Here is a 23,093-nt window from a genome sequence, read left to right on the forward strand (position 1 = left end):
ATGTTGACCGAAGTCAACTTAAATTCATTTTAAAATCAAAATTCATCATTTTTCACAGATTTCCACATAATAGCTTTCCGGCTACGCGCCCGGACTGTGCACGCAAATTGAGATGATGCTGAAAGAGGTTTTTAAAACCTCGAAACACAGAATTTATTTTTAAAACAAGTGATAACCTTTTGGGTCATCAGAATAACTCTAGCTAGCCCTTTTTCCTTTCGGGCGGAACAGATCTACTAATCGATCCCACCATACATGTTGGTGTTAATTAACAAATTTCATTTTGTATATGTAATAAGTAGTGAATACTGCAAGGAGAAAGTGAAATGATATAAGGGGAAAGATGGAAGTAGAAATTTAAATCTTGGCGTGGAGGAATGGTTGGTTAGGTCATGGCTAGGACAATAATTGTTAGGTTGGTGGAAGAATGGTACTACGGATATATAATTGTTTCTTAGTTTCTTCACGCAATTTATATTACTTTTTGAGATACATTTTTTTTTCTTATTTATATTATGAATGGAAGAGATAGGTTACCCACTTTTTTCCACTCTTCTTTTCTTCACATCCTCTCACTGCTTATCCATTGCTCCTACCCTTTATTCCACATTCTTTTTATTTTTAATTCAGTGTTCAATATTCGTATTAGAGCCTAATTAAATTTAGATTTGCATCGTCCCGTATTGAGATAAAGCGTTTCTTAACAAAAACGACTATATACCTAAAGCTCGAAATCAAGACCTTTAGTAAGAATAAAGGAACACTTGTCACTCTGCCACAATCTTCATTGGTACGCTTTACCCCGCATTCATACAGATGCTAAATACTCTCAATCCTACTTCTGACAATAAATCTTTTTTTTTTCTCTCTAAAAAGACAAAAGCTTACCAAGTCTATATTTAAAAAAAAAAAGAAAAAAAAAAGCGATGAACAAAAAATGTTATAAGTGAGTTTTCAAAATTCTCTATGTCAAATGAATAAACAAACTTACATAATTTATAAACCAAGTTTCATCGACATGGGGAACCATATACAAGGACAAAGAAAACCCTAATATAAACGAATTAGGCCAATCAAGAAAGAAATTAGTCTCTTGAAGATGTAAAAAAAACGCAACGTTCATATATCTTTTATATCTTAATGTATAAAAATTTATTTTTTAAATCATTAATCTCACTTTTTATGAATAATTTTATAATATCTACTTAAAAATAGTTAAAATTAAAAAAGAACATGTTATAGTAACAAAAAAGTATTGACTAAAAGAGTAAAGAAGTACAACAATAATCAACAAATTCCTCCAAAATGATACTACTAGTATAAATGTCGTAAGGTACACTGCTATACTTCTTTCAATTTAATATAATAATAATTCTTTCAATTTTACAAATAAGAGAAAATTCGAAAGAACTTAAACTAATAGCTCTTTCTTTCTCAATTCTCTTTTTCTTTTTTACCCAAATGCACAAGGGGCCAAAAGGTAATTCACTTAGTCTCCAAAGTTCTATAGTCCAAAACACCATTAGTCTTTAACCCTAAAAAATCATAACTTGCAATATTACCCATATTATTTTTACTGCAATTGCAATCTTTACTATTTTCTATGCCCAAACTGCATGCAAAACACCTTGGACTCTGTTTCATATCTTGGTCATTTTGGTAATTTTGCTGATAAGGAGGGCTAATTCTGAGCTCAAGATTTAAGTCAGGACACAGTAATTCTTGAAATTGGCTGCTGTTGCTGCTAATTTCATCTTCTTGGCTAAGTCCAGATAATTCACCTTTAACATTAATCATCTTCTGATCTTCTTCATCTTTAATATTTCGAGCGGTAAAAGAAATTGTTGTAACTTTTGGAGTTGTGTTAGGCTCGTTAACGGGCCTGTGTGTAGTAGGATCAATGCCACGACTCAATAGTTTCCTTCTTATGTGTGTATTCCAGTAGTTTTTTATTTCATTATCTGTTCTTCCCGGTAATCTTCCAGCTATAAGTGACCACCTGAAAATTAAGAAGAAGAAGGTAACTAATAAATGCCATGTTACTTCACATTTTAATTAATTGAACTTTAGTGATGAAAGTTAAACAAAATGACAAAAAAACAGTTCCTTATGCTTAGGGGTTGGTCTAAAATAATCCTTAAATATTCATTTGAGCACTTTTAGTCCTTTTCGTTATATTAAAACACAACCCGGCAATTATTTTTCACGGAATTAATTTGAAGAAATGCAAGTACAGTTTAAATTGAAAAATCATCTAGACAAATTTCTCCTGATTTATTTCTTCCAATTATTTAATCTAGTTTTTTCGAGCACTTTGGATTTTTCTTATAATTTCTTCGGTTTAAACAGCTCACTTGCTTTTCACAAGCGAATTTCATGAATATAATTATCACCTTGTGTTTTAAATCCAACGAAAACAACAAAATGCTTAATCATAATGAACTCCAAGGACTAAAGTTGTCCAAGAATATATTTAAACGACTATTTTAAACCAACCCTCAATTGTAAGGGACGATTTTTGTCATTTTCTCGTAAAAGTTGAAATGTTTAAGCAAAATAAAGACCAAAAAGGGCAGCCTGGTGCACTAAATTCCCGCTATAGGCGAGATTCGTGGAAGGGCCGGACCACAAGGGTCTATTTTTTACGCATTATTACCCTGCATTTCTGCAAGAGGCTGTTTTCACGGCTCGAACCCGTGACCTCCTACTACTGATCACATAACATCAACTTTATCACCAAGGCTCCCCTTCAAATTAAGTGAAATGACAAAGACTTACTTGTTACCAAGAAGGCTATGGAGTTTGATAATGAGTTCATCTTCTTCTTCAGTAAAATTACCACGTTTAAGATCAGGCCTCAAGTAATTAATCCATCTAAGACGACAACTTTTACCACACCGTAAAAGTCCAGCAGCTTTAGGAAGAGACCTCCAACAACCTTCACCATGATTTCTAATATAAGCAATTAGCCTTTCATCTTCTTCTTTAGTCCATGCTCCTTTATTTGTATGTGCTTTTTCACAACATGGTGACCTTCCCATGACGGATTTTCCTCTTTTCTTGGCTCTGCTCGCTCGTTTACGCTCCGAACCAGCAAGTAATAATAATTGAAAAATTAAACCAAGAAATTAAAACTCTTTAATTTCTCCTTCTTTTTTTGAAGTAGTATGTAGCAGTAGTAGTAATAGTATTAAGAAGGTGGAAATTATAATGGAAGTTTTTTTGGCTTTGGTGGTGCTATTGAGAATCAAAGCCGGCTTTTTTGCAGGAATTATATTGTGGTGGGATTTTATAAGCTTTTGACTCCATAAAAAAAAAAATTAAAAAAAGTGGGACCCACTGACGTGGGGATGGTAGGGTTGGAAAGGGGAGTGGGGGTGGGGGGGCCAAGTGACCTTATATAATGCTTCTAGATGCGAGTTGGTAAGACAGGTTTGAGAGGAGTGGCTGGTGTCCATTCTTTCTTCTTTTTCTAATGATATAATATCGATTTAAAAAAATATACATTAATAATTTAAAAAAGTGATTGGTGTATTTTATTTGTTGTAATTGATGTTTGCTACAGATCGATGTTGCATGTTTTTGATTATTAAATACCTAACTATATTATGCAGTCTATAGAAATATATGTACGAATTTGTTATAAAATAAAGACTATAAAGTAAAGACAAGTATAGAAAGAAACTGATATATTATTCGAATTCAAATTGATGTACATAATGAACTGAAATCTCTTCTATTTATAGAAGAAAGGAAGTTGTTGTGTAAGCTGCTACTATACCAGATATGGATAATCTTCTACTGAGAGCAATGTTTATCCATAACGGAGTACTGAAAGGATAAGCTTATTATACCCGATATGGATAATCTTCTACCGGGGGTAATGTTTATCCATAACTGGGTACTGAAAGGATAAGCTTATTATACCCGGTATGGATAATCTTCTACCGGGGATAATATTTATCCATAACTGGGTACTGAAAGGATAAGCTTATTATACCCGGTATGGATAATCTTCTACCGGGGGTAATGTTTATCCATAACCGGGTATCGAAGTGATAAGCTTCTTCAGGAAGCTTATTTCCAATAGAGTACTTAAATAGATAAACATATTTACGGTGGAGTCCCATATGGATAAGCTTCTTCAGGAAGCTTATTTACAACAGAGTACTAAATGAACATCCATAATATAATATATTTATAACACTCCCCCTTGGATGTTCATTAAAAGATAATGTGCCTCATTAAAACCTTACTAGGAAAAACCACGTGGGAAAAAATCCTAGTGAAGGAAAAAGAGTACACATATTTAGTAATACGCATTGCTGGCTGCCTCATTAAAAACCTTATAAGGAAAACTCTGTGGGAAAAACCTTAGTAAGGGAAAAAGAGTACAACGCGCATTTTTCTCCCCCTGAAGAAAACCTTATTTCAAATATTTGAGTCTCCGCATTCCAATCTTGTATACCATATTCTCAAAAATTGATGTTGGTAAAGACAATCTGTTGGATTGTCACTTGAACTAATTTGATGCACACCAATGTCACAATTTTCCTGAAGATCATGTATGTAGAATAATTCTGGTGAAATGTTCTTCGTTCTATCTCCTTTTATAAATCCTCCCTTTAATAGTGTTATGCATGAAACATTGTCTCCGTATAATATTGTGGGTCTTTTATCACATTCCAACCCACATGTTTCTCGAATGAATCACTGATCTCAATCATATGCACTCCCTGTTTGCCGGTTTGAAATCGAGCTTTTTGGGTATCGTATAAATAACCTGCATCTACATTACCAATACGATATGCACCACTTTTGTTAGCATTAGCAAGATAAATAAGTGCACCATCTACACCGAGATAGAGTATTTCAGGACCAAGGAGCTCTTCATCCTCTTCTAGAGGTTGGAACGGATCCTTATTCACTTCAAGTGATTGAATATTCATTGGTGTACTTAATGGGTACACTTTGTCCATGTAAAAGTATTTTTAAGACCCTCTTGGAGCTCTTCCGGAGTTCCAATAAGATTTATGTCACCAACATAAACAGCAAGTGTAACAAATTTTGATGACATTTTCTTTATAAAAATACATGGACAAATAACATAATTTATGTAACTTTCTTTCAGCAAATATTTACTGAGGCGATTATACCACACGCGCACAGATTGCTTTAAACCGTACAAAGATCTTTATAATTTGATCGAGTACATTTCTCAAGACTTTGAATTATATGCTTCGGGCATTTTCAATCCTTCAAGGATCTTCATATAGATTTAGCCAAATAAGTCATATAGGTTAAGACTTGTATCTAAATGGTATGACATCTTCAAGTGTCTGGACTGCTAGTCCGATCCTCACAATCTTTTACAATATTGTGCACTATATTGTATTAAATATATTGTCGACGATCATTTTGTGTTAGTTCCGAAGCGACATAACTTGTGGAGATTTCATCACTTTCTTTATTTTCAGGTACCTGAACTTTTTCGGGAGTTTCATGAAATGTTATGTCGTGGGCTCTTCTAGAGCTTATTCCCTCCTCATTATGATCATTTTGATCATTAGCTCCTACTATTTTTCAAGGATTGTTACCTTTGGAACCGATTGGTCTACCATGCTTCATGCGTACAGTAAACTCTATCCTTCAGGGACTTTAATTTTAATAGGAGCATTTGCAGCTGAAATATGATATTTAATTTTGGATCAGCAAATGCTTCTGGCATTCGACTTGAATTATCTTCTAAGTGAGGATCATGATAATTCGATTCATATAGCATATTTTTCAACTGTTTATTCCATCCCCCAAATGTTAGAAAAACTAACATATATCCCCAATCATCTTTGGGAAACATATCTTTGTGTATTATGGTAGAGAAATTAATCATATACCACACAACAAAAGATAGTAAAAATATTTGGTTTCTGATCCTAAACCAATTGTGAAGGGAGGACTTATCATATATTGTTGATCTGATGCATACAAGTGCTGCTATATGCAATTTAGAAAATCTTAGACCAACACATGAAGCTTTGTTCTCATAAGCAATGGTTTAGCCATTAATAGGAGGTATTCAATGCTAAACCAGCTTGGATATAAACCAGCATTATCAAGATGAACTGTCTTGATTTCATAATCTGAAAATTATGCTCTTAATCGAGAAAAGCAATTCCAAATGCCAAACTGCAGGTTGACAATAATTACACATGTAACCATCTCATATATGCACCTATAAGTGGTTCACATGATAGGTGAACGGGCCCATATTCACCTTTTATATATTTCAGAATCAGGGGTCTTAGTCCCAACTTTAGCTGGTATAATCAATTCATTATGAGAACAAGCAACACATGAGAATTCCTGAAGAATCTTCTAGTTCTTTAGTATATGCTTATCTGAATTCTCAAATAGCTCATTTAAAAATGGCAAATGAAAACTTCAAGTTTATCATGTCATGTGTTATCTCTTAGTAAACTTCTGGCATAAACTTTTGCTTTAGTAAACTTCTGGTTTACTGTGATACATGATATAGTACAAATTAAAGAATAAGGCGGGTAACTTCTCACATACATATTATTTTACCCCCTATGATTGTGGAAACATGAAGATTATCAATCTTCCAATCATTTGTAGTCTCAATATGATAGCCATTTGTATTAGTAAACTTCAGGTTTACTACAACATATGTTTTGACCATAATCATATAATATGAATGACATATTTGTATATAAGCTCTTCGAGAGCCTTCATTTATTATCCACAATCTAATATTTATCTGGCACTACTGGTGTCATGTATTCTTTAGGCAAACATTTAGCTCTTCAGGAGTTGTTGATACATTTTGTACTATCAAATATTGCTCAGACACTGCTGGTGTCATGAGAGAAAATCACAATCAAATAAACAATGTAAAACAATTGTTTAAGCACACGAAAACTCCTCTTCATAATATTTTTCCACTTCAGGAGGCAATTTCAATTGTGTTACTTCTTCAGGAGCAAATTTAAAATACGAAATATTGAGTATATATTCTCTCAATTATATTAACTCTTCTGGAGGTGAATTGTAATGTATTCACATCAAGAGCGCGTTCATATTTACCCGACTTATTAGTATTGTCACATTCACTTCAGGGAATGGATTAATATTATCAAAAGTTCTCATCCTTCAGGAAATCGAACATAATTATCTGAATGCGCATTAATCACATCAAATTGTGATGCCTCAACCTCTTTTAAAATATTTACTACTTCAGGAGCAAATCGAGGCGTGCATTTAATATAGAGAATATTTATGTAGCTTATCTTCAATTGTAACCATAGAAAGCCTAAATTATCACTTCTGGTGATCATAGACATATACCACTTCTGGTGGTTAACAAAATATAATTACAATGAGATATATGAAATATAACTACTTCTGGTGGTTGTATATTTCTTGCAAACTCTGCTAGAGTTTAAGTTGATCTAATAATATTATCCATATTCTTCAAAATGACATAAATAAGATATATTATAGTAAACATCATTATCAAATCATAATTTTTTTCTTTATGTACAACAATTACATAACCATACTATCTATTACAAACAACAAAAATTAAAATATTTACATTTCTATAGATTCACCACCGATTACATGACTTGTTTCTCCTTCTGGGAGTGCAAGGTAATCAGTTACATCCAAATGCATGAAATCTAAATTATCTTCAGAAATAAAATTTGCTTCAGCATTTTCTCTGTCTTCTTTAGGGAGGCTTGATAAAGCTCAACCAGGTGCTTTGGCGTACGACAGGTACGTGACCAGTGCCCTTTTTCTCCACACCTATAGCATGCATTTTCTGCATTTGGTGCTTGCACCGCTTCATGCTTTTGTTCCTTCCTTTTCCACTGCTGGTGGTGAGGAGTGTGCTTTGGTGCATTATTATTACCATGATTAGAGTTTCTTTTCCGACCACGACTGGGGCCACGACCTTTTCCACGTTTAGCCTGGTGGAAGTTCGTCTCATTCACTTCAGGGAATGGACAAGAACTAGTAGGTCGACTTTCATGATTTTTCATTAATAGCCCATTATGTTGCTCGGCTATAAGAAGATGTGAGATAAGTTCAGAATACTTTTTAAATCCCATCTCTCGATATTGCTGCTGCAGGAGCATATTCGAGGCATGAAAAGTGGTGAAAGTTTTCTCCAACATATCATGATCAGTAATATTATCACCACATAACTTCAATTGGGAAATAATTCTGAACATAGCAGAATTATACTCACTGATAGATTTAAAATCTTGTAGCCTTAGATGAGTCCAATCATATCGTGCCTGTGGAAGAACGACCATCTTCAGGTGGTCATATCTATCTTTCAAATTATTCCACAGTATGACTGGATCTTTAACAGTAAGATATTCCATTTTCAGGCCCTCATCAAGGTGATGGCGTAGGAATATCATTGCTTTGGCACGGTCTTGGTTTGATGCCTGATTTTTGTCTTTGATGGTGTCTGCCAGACCCATCGCATCAAGATGAATTTCAGCATCAAGCACCCAAGACATGTAGCTTTTGCCCGATATATCCAGGGCTACAAATTCAAGTTTAGAAAGATTTGACATTATTTAGGAAAAGAAAGTTCTTACCTCAGATACTTTCAAAATATTTGCTCGAGATGGCAGAGTCTCGTGCTGATAACGTGTTATAAAATAAAGACTATAAAGTAAAGACAAGTATAGAGAGAAACTGATATATTATTCGAATTCAAACTGATGTACATAATGAACTGAAATCTCTTCTATTTATAGAAGAAAGGAAGCTGTTGTGTAAGCTGCTATTATACCCGATATGGATAATCTTCTACCGGGGGTAATGTTTATCCATAACTGGGTACTGAAAGGATAAGTTTATTATACTCGGTATGGATAATCTTCTACCGGGGGTAATGTTTATCCATAACTGGGTACTGAAAGGATAAGCTTATTATACCCGATATGGATAATCTTCTACCGGGGGTAATGTTTATCCATAACCGGGTATCGAAGTGATAAGCTTCTTCAGGAAGCTTATTTCCAATAGAGTACTTATATAGATAAATATATTTACGGTGGAGTCTCAAATGGATAAGCTTCTTCAGGAAGCTTATTTACAACGGAGTACTAAATAAACATCCATAATATAATATATTTATAACAGAATTTAACTTTTGTGAACGGTACAAAAAATTACACTATAAAATTATCTAAAAGATAACTATACATGACTGTGTATAAAAGTGAAATATGCAATCTGAAAAAAGAATATAATCTACCAATAACATATTAAAATACATTAATAATATAAAAATTATTTGCATTATCAGCAGGGGCGAAGGTACATAGCCCTAAGGTTGGTCAATTGATCACCCTTTGTCGAAAAATTACACTGTATATATACGTAAAATATTAAATTTTAATGGTATATAACATATATTAAACACCCTTTATCGGGAATTTTTTTTTACTTATTTTAAGTTTGAACACCCTAAATAAAATTCCTGACTTCGCGACTGATTATCAGTATATATAAGATAAAGCATAACTGGTATACTATTGCTAAAGGATATCCAACAAAAGAAAATGGAAAAAAATGGACTAAAAAGTGGAGTTGATTAACAAAAGGTAAACTTTAGGTAGGTGCAAAGTGAGGTATTAAGGATCCAGTAAATTTAGGACAAAGAAGAGTCTTGTGATCTAATCTCACTTCTTAATTTTTTGAATTTTTTTTGGGTTTGTCACTAAAACTCTGAACCACATCTTAAAATAATTTAGCTAACTACTATTCAAAATCTTCCCAACCAAATGGACGACATGTACCCGACACTTTTCTTGCAGACTACTAATTTAGAAATAATAATAGTATCATTAGCGCTCTTGTTTAAACTAACAACCTTAATTAGATTTGCGGTGTTCTACAGAAAATGTCTTAACAACTGGTCAAAGTTAAACCAATTTTGTAAATATATATATACATGATTATGTAGATTTAACTATTTAAGTTATATACACAGACAATATAAAGATAATTTTAAATAGTATTATTGACTTTTATTAGGTTAATTACCTTATAAGTAAGCTTATTGTGTAAATATTTTTGACACCATCATTGTATAGAACTTATAAAACATATTTCTATTTTTTTTTTTTTTTAGTAATACAGTTAGACCTCTCTATACCAGCATCTATATAAAAATCATTCCTTATAAAAGTTTAAAAAAAAAATTGGAATCGATTTTTATGTTATGTTATAATATATGTCCTTTATAACACCACTTCACTATAGCAGCGAAAAAATAATATTAGAACGAACAAACGAGGCTGTTATAGAGAGGTTTGACCAGTGATGGATGTACATGGACACTTATGGGTGCTTGAGCACCCATTACTTTTAACCAGATTTAATAAATTTGCATTAGGCAATTATAAAAATAGTTAGATAAATTTAGAGTGAGCACCCACAACTAAACTTTTTTTTCCTCTTCTTTCGAATTTTTTATCGGCAAACACCCATCATTTTAAAATTTTGGATCTGCCAGTGGGTTTGACTGTACTCTATAAGATGCAAAAGGAAAAGAGTGGCAGTGAAAACTGACTGTAATTCTCTTGGTTTTTTTAAAAAAATATTTTAGCTAGGTTTCTGGTTAGTTGTAGTGGGCATTAGGTGAAAAATTGTTCAGTACTTTAGGCTTACATATTTTTGTTGTACAAGTAAGATGGTGTGGTGAGGAGTTTTTCTGTATTCTAGTGGTTCTCCAGCATGTAAGAAAAGGTAAAACTGGTGTATATTGTTAGAGTTTCTAGAAGAGATGGAGGTTGGAGAATAATGGAAGAAAAAAAAAGAGAAACATTAGGAAATTATGGAAAAATGGATGTGGGGTGTGATTGTAGTTTTATATGGGTTTTGGTTCACCTTCCACTTCTCTCTCTTTTTGTTTGTTTCATTATTAAAGAGAGAAGGGGAATGTTGGCGTGACGGGTAAAATTGTTGTCATGTTACCAGGAGGTCACGGATTTGAGTCATGGGTTGTAGAAATACAGCCAGCGTAAGGTTACGTGCGATAGACCCTTATGGTCCAGTCCTTCTCAGGACCTCACGCATAGCGGGAGCTTAGTGCACCGGACTTCCCCTTTATTGAGAGAGAGAGAGAGATCTCGTATTCCACAAGCCTTGTGGTTCAAGATAATTTAGGCAACAAAGTAGGGTTGCATATGGTAAGGTTGATTCATCTTTTTGTTTGCTAAGGGAAGTTAAGTTGGAAAGATTGGAAAAAAAATAATCTTAGCATAAGATAATACTCCATTATATTTTGTAAAGGATGTATAATTTATGCAGTGTTTGGTTGCTCGTATAAAACAGAGTTCACATTTTATGCATTGATTGTGTATAATTTTTTACACTATCAGGTTAAATTGGCTTATAATAACAAGTCTATTATAGTAAGTTGAAAAAATAGAATATTTAATTATGATCGATCAAACTAAGTCGATGGGATAAAAGTTTTTTATATTGTCATTACATATAACTTATATCCATAAAAATAGTCATGCATCATTATATGTAACGTTTGATTGACAATATTAAATATTACTTACATTAAATTATATGAGAATTTATGTATTATTTTACACGGGATATAATAAGAAAAAAGCATATGAATATTAACAATACAAAAATTCAAATGTTTAAAGAAAAAATATGCTTTACATAACTAATGCATGCATAAAATTTTCTTACAATAGCATAATAATTCCTTTATTGTGTAACTAATTCCTGCATTATCATCCTGCGTAACTAACACGAACCAAACGACTAGTTATGATTATGCACCTCCAATTTGCAGAGCAATTTTACTGTTTTTTACCCACCACCAAAAAACCTTATCTTATTTTCCTCTTTTTCTCCCTGAAAACAACTGTGATAACAACTTGTGCCTACAACAACAACAACAATCTAGTATAATTCCATTAGTGGGGTATGGGGAGGGTAATATATACGCAAACCTTACCCCTACCCTGGGTAGAGAGGCTGTTTCCAATAGACCCCGGCATCCTTTCCTCCAAGAATTCCCTACCTTGCTCTTGAGGTGACTCGAACTCACAATCTCTTAATTGAAAGTGGACGGTAAGAATCTCTTAGTTGAGAGTGGACGGTGCTTACCATCAGAGCAACCGACTTGATAACAACTTGTGCCTATGGTTCATGATATACTGAAATCTATCAATTTGGCTTTGATGACTCGAACGAGATTTGTCCACTTGTATAATTTCATGTGTGTGTGTTTACCTACCTTTTGTCAACTTTTTGCATTCTCTTGTGTCACGTCCAAAAAAATAGCTCCCCACCCTCTAAAATTTTGATGTTGAACTACGGCACGGTTTTGGATTTTATTGCCACACGTAATTCTTCATTTTATCACATCCTAAAAACCAACCTTATAAGCTTATCCATTACCTTCTCCAACATGTTTGGCCTCCCTCTTAATATTACTACCACCACGAAAGTGTTTAAATATCACACTCCATCCTTATCTTTTAGTCCGACTCAATGGTTCAGCTAATTGTTTGGGAGGGATTCAATTGAATTCTTTCGTGAAAAACTGTACTGTGGAATAGGGATGGCAAACAGTCGGGTCGAATATGGGCGGATAAAATATGGGTAATGTAAAAAACGGATAAATTATTCGACCTAACCCATATTTAATACGGATAAAAAGGTGTTAACTAACAGATAATATAAATATCCATATTATCCATGGCTTCTTGAGTATACGGATAATATAAATATCCATATAAATATCATCACTTTTGGGAGAATTCCTATCTCCCAAACTTGAGGAACCCCAAAATATTGGTAGATTTTTTGCAAAAATAATAAAAAGCTTATCTCTTTATAGTTTTGATGAATTCAAAATTATAATTTAGTAAAAGAAATATTATATTATTTAATAAAAAAATTATATTACAGTGCACACTGGGTTGTTGTTGTTGTTGTAATAAAAAAATTAATCAAATATTACAATAGAAAAGAATGTACCGAAAGAAGGGGAAATATTAGGATATTTATTTTTTAATTCAATTAAATATAATAAAAGGTACATAAATAATACTCAAAAATATTATGATAAATTTTGAAAATTAAAGAATTTTGAACATTATAATATAAGTTTAAAAAAATAAAAATATTCTTAGAGTAAGAAAATATATATCTATGTTATATTAAAAGAAAAATAGTGACAAAATATTTGGACAATTGACAAGTTAATAAAAAGTCACATTAGTAAAAATGAATAGTACTTATAAGTACTTGCTAATTTAATAAAGAATAAAATAAGGACCAAACAATTTATTTGATTACCATATAATGCGTATCCTTTAATTTTAGATAGATTTTGTTATATTTACGCACACTGCATTAAAAATAAAATAGCAATTAAATTTTATTAAAACAATATGATATATCATATGATAATTTCATTAGACTAATACTCTTTCAAAATATTCGCTCATCGTGCGGGTTCTAACACTGGTGTAAAAATTAAACTCATTAGTTATTCATTGGTTATCCATTTTCTAAGTGAATAATATAATTTTTATCCATATTTGAGCCGTTTTTAAAAAGTTCATTATCAACCCGTTTTTCAATGAATAGTATGGGTGAATAACTATTTTTTTTAACCTTATGCCACCACTACGGTAGAAATAGGATAAAAATAGAATTGCTATATGTATATAAATTGTTTTTCTTTTTTGAAATGGTAACAAGATTCATTAAAATAGATCTCAATTTGTATATAAATTATTGAATTCCCTTAACATAGAAATATTTTAAAAATATAATGACAAAGGTGATTTGAAAATTACTTTATGTATACATGTTAATTAGAATCTCAATTGTGACATTTCTTGTGCATTTAATTATCATGTCCCACACACACCGGCCACTAAAATGAGTTAGGTTTTTTTAGAGACCTACTCAATATGAAACCCCACCTATGTTACTCTTTCCTCACAAATGGGAACCAAAACACCAGTCTTGAGATATCCGAATATAATATGTATATTTATAAACGAGGGCAGAAGTTCAAGGAAAAAATAAGAAATGTAGTGACATAGAGGTTGTTAGTTCAGTGTAATTCACTTTCACCTTCAACTGATAGGTTACAAGTATGAGTAGCGCCTAGCGGTACATAAGTTTGAGAATATTATTCCGATCCCTTTTTGAGTATAAAAACTAGGAAGAAAAAAGGGGAGATAAATTATTGGAGAGGATTAAAACATAATCATGATATAGAGTAAAAACTATATACTATAAGTTAAATCCATAATGAACGAAAAATAATTGGTACATTACAACACGCTAAAACATAATAATAATAATAATAATAATAATAATAATAATAATAATAATAATAATAATAGTAATAATAATGTAAAAATTTGTATATATAAGTTAAATCCGTAATAAAAGGAAAATGGTTGGTGCATTAGCTATAACATGTTAAAATATAATGATAGTGTAAGAAAATTTTGACATGATCAGTATATATTAGTTAGATCCATAATGAAAGGGAAATGATTCCGTCAGTATAGTAGCCATTGATAGTATAAAAAGAAAAATTTGTATTGTCGGCATATATAAGCAGGGGCGAAGGTAGAGTATCACATATTAGACGGACCTAGTAACTCTTGCTAGACCATGTAATTGTATTAGGAAATTCATTAAATGTATATAAATATTTAATTGCGAACTTAATACGAGTTGCGTACATCCTATCTTCCCCAGACCTCACTTGTGGGAATATACTGGAATGTTGTTGTCGTCGTTGTTGTTGAACCTAAGATGAGATATGAATTTGTATATAACAAGTTCGTAACCCATAAACTTCATATCCTGATCACTCTAGCTATGTTATCCTTGTATATAAGTTAAATTCATAACGAAAGGGAGATAGTAGGTAATGGGTAGGCGATATTATTATGGGAAGAATAAGGTGAGAACTCAACTCATGGGCTCGTGGAGATCATGTGCTTAGGTATACAGAAGAAGACTTGTGGGACTGTCCTAAAACACCATTGTTTACCTACCTCTTTAGTCTCTATTTCTCTTCCCATGTGACATCCCCTGCCTTTGCTATTCTTGGGTCTCTGTCACTGTCCCACGTTTGCTGTTTGGTAGATAAAGCTTCAGTAACTGCTGCCTCCTCATTCAAATTATTGATAGAAACACCTCTCTATGTGGGATATAACATATACACATTCGGAGCTTTCCTTTGTAATATTAAATGTGTTTGAAAAGGATTAAATCAGTGAGAATTTATATGACGGACTACAAATAATTTGAGCTTCAAACATAGTTAATTTAGTGATAGATATTTTATGGAATCGCACCAAGGGCGGATGTAGTCTTCTACAGGTTCATCTGAACCCATAACTTTCGACACGGAGTATAAATATATGTAAAAATCTATTGAAATCACAACAAATATTAAATCTTTAAAAGCTGAATTCATACATTTAAATTTTGGATTTACCTCTCATCGTACCCAAAAAGAGATCCAGCCGAGGGCTGTCCCTTCATACTCTCTTTTCCCAGATATGAAACTTGAGTCACGGAAGCTTTTTTGGCTCTGCCTGACCCACTCATCTTAAGCATCTGGGCTTCAAAAGGAAAACTCTCAATGGTAGTTTGGTGGCCTATTTTCAGTAGGGGGCTTAAGTCTTTTGATTAAAGTAAGAGTTGCGAGAGAGTGAAACATACCGTCCCACCATAGTTTTGGGATTAGTGTTAATAGTCAATAAAGTTGAAACAAAATACAGTACCGCACACCCAAAGTTCGAATCCTTCTCATAAGCGTTTAGAAAATGAAACATAAACCAGACTGAGCCACTCAACATGAAAAGCAAAATGTTTGTGCTTTTTCTGCTTCCGTACCCTGAAACACACAGTAGTAAAGCGTCTCTTTCTTAGCATATGCTTGGGGTAGGTGTAGGTGTGACAAGTGCCAGATTCAAACAACATGACCCAAAAGATTGGGGCAAGAAAACTTTAAAAACTGGGAAAAAAACATAATTATCTTCTTATTTTGGCGACAACAATCACTGACGACGTTAGGCAAGACAAGCAGGTATGCCACTCAATAATTCGCACATGGAACGTGCAAACAAATGAATGGTATATAAATCTCTGGTAGTAGTCTATTATGCTCTCTTTGTCTTTCCTTGTCAAACTCCTAACAGGATAAACTCAACAAGCATCTGATGCAAAGACAAAGCCAACTCAGATTGAAATCAGAAACCTTCCAGAAGTACGGGAATCAAATATAAACATTAATTCCATGATACAACCGGTTTACGATATTTTTGTATTAATCCATTTAGTCGACACTAGAGGGTATTATTTGAAGAAAGTGTGTAAAACCATAAAAATAAGGTACAGTTCATCATTAATGGTACGAGGTTGAAAATATGGCAGTAAGAATGCAATCTGTAGTTGTCCAATTCACTTCATCCTTTTCCGCACTTCATACCAGTAACTCAGTGCCACCACTGCAGCAGCCACAACAACTCCTACAGCACTTTGTGCTAATATAGTGCCATCCCTCACTGTAGCCTTGGAACCAGAACTTGGGGTAAACCCTAGCTCAGATAGTTTCTTGTGTGATATGGCGTAATCCCTAAAGAAGGCATCTTCATCCTGCAATATTTAATAAATACGACATGAATCACTCAAGTTTTCCTACCAATAAGCAAATAAATGGCTCATTGTAATGGAAAGAATAGCATGTGCGCAACTTTCCTTCAAAGCAAGAACTAAGTATCGGTAATCATGTGCAGAAAGGCTTTCAAGGAAATGCATGTATGACCAATAATATGAACCACTGAAAAGTATAGAGATCTAAACAGTAAGGATCACATTCATTACTTCACACTTTGCAGAGACTTGCAGGACAAATACAAATGGCCCAGTTGGCCTGTACACATTATAGTCGCAGAATGTCTAACCAATATTTCTGACACACAGAAAACCAAATTATCTTGAAATGAATAGAAGAGATACTATCTAAATCATACTAAATGTTGTAGGTCCGTTTGAGATTGAAAAAGTAGAAGACAAAAAGTCAGTCTCGATTAAACTGTCAAACCTGTTCTTTCTGTACAATTTCCATCCAATTCAGCCAGTTAAGAACTTGTAAATTAATAGAAATCCTGAGGAACAACACCCTCCAGCTTCCCCGCATCTTTCAACTTCTCATGTCTCGCAAAAGTTCCATTTCCTACTGTCATTAATAAGGCTCTCTGACCTTTTGCATCCTACATATGTCCTTTGGTTCTATTGCTTTCTTCCAACATATATACCATAGAGTTTCAATTTAATTTCTATCCATCCTAAACTACCCAAAACTTATAAACATCGTTGGATCCCCGTACCATGCTACTTTGGTTCTCATCATTATAGGAGAGTATTTCAAATGTACCATGCTACTTTGTTCTCATCATCATAGGAGAGTATTTCAAATGCAGTTGCCTTCCTTCATCCTAAAGTGGGAAATAGCAATATGAAATACTTGGATTTCTTACTTTACATACATGTCTGAAATTTTGTGTATTCTTTCATTCCTTTCCACTCTATGCCAAAGTTAATAGGCTTGGAGTCCCTGGAATGTTCCTCCCTGCCCCTTCCAATTTAAAAGAGGGCAAAGCAGAATTCTAGGTTGTTCAAGCCCCTTCCACTGTCCATAGACAATCTGACGAATTTCCTTTGTTTTTTCTACATTTTAGGTAAGATAATCTCACGCCATTTCCTAATAGCATTTAGTAACATATTTGACTTTCTAATGCCCTTAGCTAGACGGACTGTTCAGAGCCTACCTAGAAGGCATTGCTGAGATCATAATATCATCTCTCTCAAATGTACTAACTAGGGTGCATGACTTGCATGCTCACTCTAACACCAACACCTAACACGTGCTTAGTCTGCATTGTCCACACCTATTTCTGAACATTAGAATCTAGCTGTAACCATTGATTGACTGTTTGATTATTGCTCCCAATAGCTTGAAAGCATTCATTGTCCAATTTGATTTTTGGATCTCCAATGGCAACAGCTCCAGATTTTCCAAGCACTGCTGCAATCTTTATACAAAATATCTTTTACATTTTATCCAGAGCATCCAAAACCTAAACTCAGATTAATTTTTTTTTGGGATTGCTTTCTTGTCTTCAAATCTCTTCATGTCAACGATACACAATCTCTATTTCACCTTAGCCTCTCCACCTCCAAAAGTTCTCTCATCTCTCAGCTCCAGCAGAAGCTCACTAAACCAGTAGGTTCCTCTTTATTTGCAGACAGATCCATCACCTTGTCTTGACCTCTCTAAACAGTATGAAACCCAAATTTTCAAAGTTTACCAAACTTTTGGACCATAAAGGTCTAAGACCCTACTTAAAATAAGATCTGCTGTAGTAAAGTCCTAATCATCCTCGTATAAAGACAGAAGAGCAGTCATCATTATTAGAACAACACGCAAAGCTATAAAGCAGGAAATTAAAATTCAAAACACAGTTTTAAACTAACACTTGGAGGTTATTATTCTGGAGCAAAGACTATCGACTCATATATGCATAAAAGACAGTTGATCTCAAGCACTCCCTTCTAGAAGATTAAAATCTAGAGAAGTGTCCTGTTCATCTTGCATTAATCTAGTTATAATGTGTTAGTAAACTCAAAATTGGCCTAACTTCGCAAACTTGAAACATTTAGACCACAAAAAACTTAGGTCATCCAGTTGAATTAACTTCTTCACCTTAGCATACAGCTCAACATATTGCCTGAACTCAGGATCATCCAATAAAGCTATGTCTGTGGGAAGTTTCAGTAGGCCCTCACTTTCCCCCTTAAGCAGCTCCCTGGATTCAAAAGAACGACAATACTTGTCAGCAACCGAAAAGATATTAACATTGGCATTCCCCAACAAAAAGGCTTTTGGATTTCCTTTTAAAGAAAAAGGTCATAAGATCAAACAACTAGCTTATATGCCCATATTTCATACAAAAAATATGAATTGTCAAATTTCAGCGGCTCCTTTGTCCATGGACCATCAAAGCCTGATCTCTCTGGATGTGCCCTTCCCTGCAGACAATATCAAATGAACCAATTGGTATGTGCATGTCACTTGTGGTTCTTAGTGCAACAGTAGAACAAATAAAAACTGAGAACAGAATCAACAACTAGGGGAAGAGAAGGTTACTTACCAGCGTATGACCACCAGATAGCGCCACTATATCTTTGTCAGACAAACCCATCCTATAAAATACATCTTTCAGATGTGGCACACCTACCATCAATCGTAAAATAATCAGAGAACCTCAACCTTCTACAAGTTCATTTTAACAAACAATTGACAGATCTAAGAGCCTGAATCTTGTTGAGAAAACACCGCAAACAGAAGAATGACTTCCGAGAAAATACTAGTGATTTTATCCACACTAATTAGTAGGTATGCCATATTCCCACTGGGAAAAAAGATTTTGCAGGTCACTGATGAAACTACTTCACGACAGCATATTAATAAAAGAAAAACAGTTCATGAAACCTTGTTTAGCATCGGGTAACCGTCCTTCCTTTGGAGAAACACTGGAATCCTATGGAAAATAGAGAGGTACAAAAACGTTAGCATTTCATGAATATCATTATTAAGTGGTTATGAATCAACAAAGGATAAAAAAATTGCTACCTTCCTACCAGGGACAAAATCAATGGTCGGACCACCAGTGACCTCAACTGCAACAACTCCTGCAAGCTAAACATGGAATGGATTTTGATAAGAGTTCAGCTCCCCTCAACTAATGTGTGCATTAACAGATCTTAATAAAAAACATAACTACCAACAGCTGAAGTGCAACATAACATGAGAACTCTCAGTTATTCATGAAAAGATCTAGGATCCCGTTTCTGTATAATATCATCGCTACAACGTGTCTAACCCAAAAAAGAAAAACACCCAGCTTGCACAAATTTAAGGTGCATTTTCATCATTACATATGAATTTGACTTTCATGTGCCATGTCAGCAAGACATCACCTGTTGTGTCAGTTATATGTTATAACCACTCAGTAAATTGTCATGCCAGCAGCATGGGAAGTAACACAGTTAAAGTGACTATTTCGTATTTACATTATTCACTCTTTCTCCACATATTGGTGTGTATAGGTCAAAGGGTATGTCCTAACTAAGCGAGGATTTCCTTTAATCTAAAAAGTAACTTCTGTAAAACGAAGAGAATTATCAAGAAACAAACATTTCCAGAAAATCTCATTTGAAATCTAAAGCTTACAAGGAAGAAGTACATTTTCCTCTCTATATACTGATCTACAATATAAACTATTGGAGAATCGCCTCACTCTTCATTAGCCACTCATTCACGTAAAGAGATAATCAAGTTGATGATCATCCTTTCTAAACCATATGAATACCACGAAAAGCATTTCTAGAAAAAGAATAGCGGAGCCACCTGGTATAGATCTGCATACGTAATCTTTGGATGTTTAGACTTCACTGCTTCTGTAACGAGAAACACAACATGTTAAAAAAGGAAATAATAATGTCATTTACAATTTTAAGAGAAACCTACATCAAATAGCGGTTTCTGGTGGACACTCACACAATTTTACATTCAAGTTTGAGACATTAAAAAAAATCATTTAAGGAAGCTAATGGGATCATTTTTCATCTTTTAGAGTTAAATTCAAAGAATTGACTGCTTTTCACTAGGGTCATTACAAGCCCATCAGTGCTTGTAGTGCCAACTCTCGTCCCCTTCATCCTTTGAGTTAGCTAATTACAACAACAACAAACCCAGTAGTTTCCCTTTCATCCTTTGAGTTAGCTAATTGAGTGAAATAATTATACCTATTCAAAGTCACTCCCCTAATCCCCTTGTCGCTCGACCTAATAACATAGTCTAATAGGTTCAATTTTATAGGCATAATCGAAAGTAAACATCAGTTGTTCTATTTGCAACACTCATTTCTGAATTCTATTGGCAACTTCTCCCCGCGCTAAACCTTTTCGAATTTAGCTATTTAAAAATAACCTACTCTAAGAGTAAAATTCCAGAAATCAATAAGTAAATACTAGTACAAGCTATTCCAAAACGATTTCAAAACGCCAGGTAGATGAAATTGCAAAAATATACCGATACATTAGTCAAACCAATAAGCTTAATTAACAGCACAACGAATGAAGCTGAACAATCAAAATTCAGTGGTTTCGAAGAAGAAAATATTACCGCAAAAGTCAAGAGCGATTTTCAATCCATTATTAGCACCGTGACTGAACTCTTCCTCATTTCTGATGGAACCATTCGGTCCACCAGTCTTCGACTTAGCATCGTATGTTCCTGCATCGTGCCATCTGCGCAGAAACATAATTGAATAAACCTAAATATAATATACACATTTTAGACATATATTATATGTGTAGAGAGAGAAAGAGAAATTACGCTAAGCGAAGCATAATAGGAGCACAGTTTTTGCTGGAGATGAGAGCGCGGAGGTCGCGACGAGCTTTCTCAATTTCTTTGAGGTACTCCGTGTCGACGATTGGCTTCGCCATTGATGGAGGAAAGGTGAATGAGGATAAGATTTTTAGGAAAACGAGAAATGGAGGCACAGACTTTGCTGTTTGTATTTGAGGCTTCAATTGGTTGTTGGAACTTGGAGCTAAAAGAGGCGGGTCAAACTAGTTTAGCCCATTTGGCATTTGGAAAATTATCCTTTTTTTTCTTTTTCTTTTTCTTTTTTTTCCTTTTATATGGACACTTATAGGCATAATATAAGGAAAGAGACTACAAAAATTAGTCTTCATTAAATTTAGTCTTCAAATTTTTTAAATAATTCTAAATTTCTGACCAGACTGATATAATTTCGTGGAATGATACTCGTTAGGGCATCTCCAAGGCTAGCGCCATTTTTTGCACTAAATTTCACACTAAAATGGTGTAACATCAAATTTACTCCAACCATTACACCATTTTTTACACCAAATCTTCTCACTCGTCTATATTATATTATTATCTTCTATTTACTTTTCATTTTTTATTTCCTTCAAACTAATACTATCTTTTTTCTTTTTTCCATATTCATTATATATAATTCACATTCACCACTTATATAATCATTTATTACAAAATTATTTTAAAGGATAAATTAACTAAAAGTGAAATCATTGATAAAAGATAATTAAATAAATATTACATCATAGTCAAATTTAATTTAAGTACCACATAAATATTTAACTTTCGCCTCTATTCTCCCATAAATGCTCGATTAATGCATTACGAAGTGCGAAATGCGCATCTTTATCCTTAATTTTTTTGTGTCGAACTAAAAATTGGTCAAATCGGTGATCTTCATCTACTACCATTTCTACCGTAGTAGCTGGACATTCACGTGCATCTTCAATTGGTGCATCAAGATCACGCTCGTCCTCAATTATCATGTTGTGCAGTATAATATATGTGGTCATTATATCATGTAGGACCTCTTTTCTCCAAAAACGTGACGGACCTGCAACAATTGCAAAACGCGATTACAAAACTCCGAATGCACGTTCAACATCATTTCGAAGATTACATGAAAATGATGCAATCGGAAAATAGTTGGCTTGTTGAGGCGATGGAAAAGTCAAGTAACTCAAGAAATGAAGCTTCGAGACAAAAAGAATACAAAGAAGAAAATAAAAATTTATTGACGATCCAAATCTTCGTGAATTTTTGCGACAAGAACAAAAATAAATAATCGATAAAAGAAGTCAATAATTTCAACAACCACAACCACAACAATCTTCTACCCCGTTCTCTCAGTATTTTGGTAATTTTGGTACACCTGGAAATGACATATGGGATTACTAAACTTATGTTTTATGTTTTTAATGTAATTTCAATTTTAATGTATCCTCCTTTTAGGTATCTTACATTTGCATTTTTTATTTTTAAATAATGGTTATATTTCTTTTTATACAATTATAATAATAATAAAATTAACTTATAATTTTATATAAATATAATA

General features: G+C 33.5%; 2 protein-coding genes across 2 annotated transcripts; both read right to left on the reverse strand.

Moving 5' to 3' along the window:
• Positions 1-1,295: 1,295 nt before the first annotated feature.
• LOC104249655 (MYB-like transcription factor 4) lies at positions 1,296-3,264 on the reverse strand. The gene is made up of 2 exons (XM_009806130.2): positions 2,779-3,264; positions 1,296-1,999 (listed from the first exon to the last, which is right to left on the reverse strand). The coding sequence occupies exons 1-2, from the start codon at positions 3,039-3,041 to the stop codon at positions 1,486-1,488; spliced, it is 777 nt and encodes a 258-aa protein (XP_009804432.1). The 5' UTR covers positions 3,042-3,264; the 3' UTR covers positions 1,296-1,485.
• A 13,043-nt stretch (positions 3,265-16,307) lies between these two features.
• On the reverse strand, positions 16,308-21,737 carry LOC104249656 (L-ascorbate peroxidase 3). Its single transcript, XM_009806131.2, has 9 exons — positions 21,527-21,737; positions 21,314-21,438; positions 20,537-20,586; positions 19,760-19,825; positions 19,619-19,667; positions 19,278-19,360; positions 19,076-19,155; positions 18,830-18,932; positions 16,308-16,719 (listed from the first exon to the last, which is right to left on the reverse strand). The coding sequence occupies exons 1-9, from the start codon at positions 21,637-21,639 to the stop codon at positions 16,525-16,527; spliced, it is 864 nt and encodes a 287-aa protein (XP_009804433.1). The 5' UTR covers positions 21,640-21,737; the 3' UTR covers positions 16,308-16,524.
• Between the last annotated feature and the right edge of the window lie 1,356 nt (positions 21,738-23,093).

Source organism: Nicotiana sylvestris, chromosome 1 (assembly GCF_000393655.2).
Source record: "Nicotiana sylvestris chromosome 1, ASM39365v2, whole genome shotgun sequence".
Classification (NCBI taxonomy): Eukaryota; Viridiplantae; Streptophyta; class Magnoliopsida; order Solanales; family Solanaceae; genus Nicotiana; species Nicotiana sylvestris.

What these genes read in the sequence shown, in the direction of transcription:
- LOC104249655 (XM_009806130.2), bottom strand. Translation starts at nt 3,041, where the DNA reads ATGGGAAGGTCACCATGTTGTGAAAAAGCACATACAAATAAAGGAGCA. An exon ending in CATAGCCTTCTTGGTAACAA is followed by an intron (nt 2,000 to 2,778) that starts GTAAGTCTTTGT and finishes CTTAATTTTCAG; the next exon opens with GTGGTCACTTATAGCTGGAA.
- LOC104249656 (XM_009806131.2), bottom strand. Translation starts at nt 21,639, where the DNA reads ATGGCGAAGCCAATCGTCGACACGGAGTACCTCAAAGAAATTGAGAAA. An exon ending in AATCGCTCTTGACTTTTGCG is followed by an intron (nt 20,587 to 21,313) that starts GTAATATTTTCT and finishes TTCTCGTTACAG; the next exon opens with AAGCAGTGAAGTCTAAACAT. An exon ending in TTTGACAATTCATATTTTTT is followed by an intron (nt 18,933 to 19,075) that starts GTATGAAATATG and finishes TTTTGAATCCAG; the next exon opens with GGAGCTGCTTAAGGGGGAAA.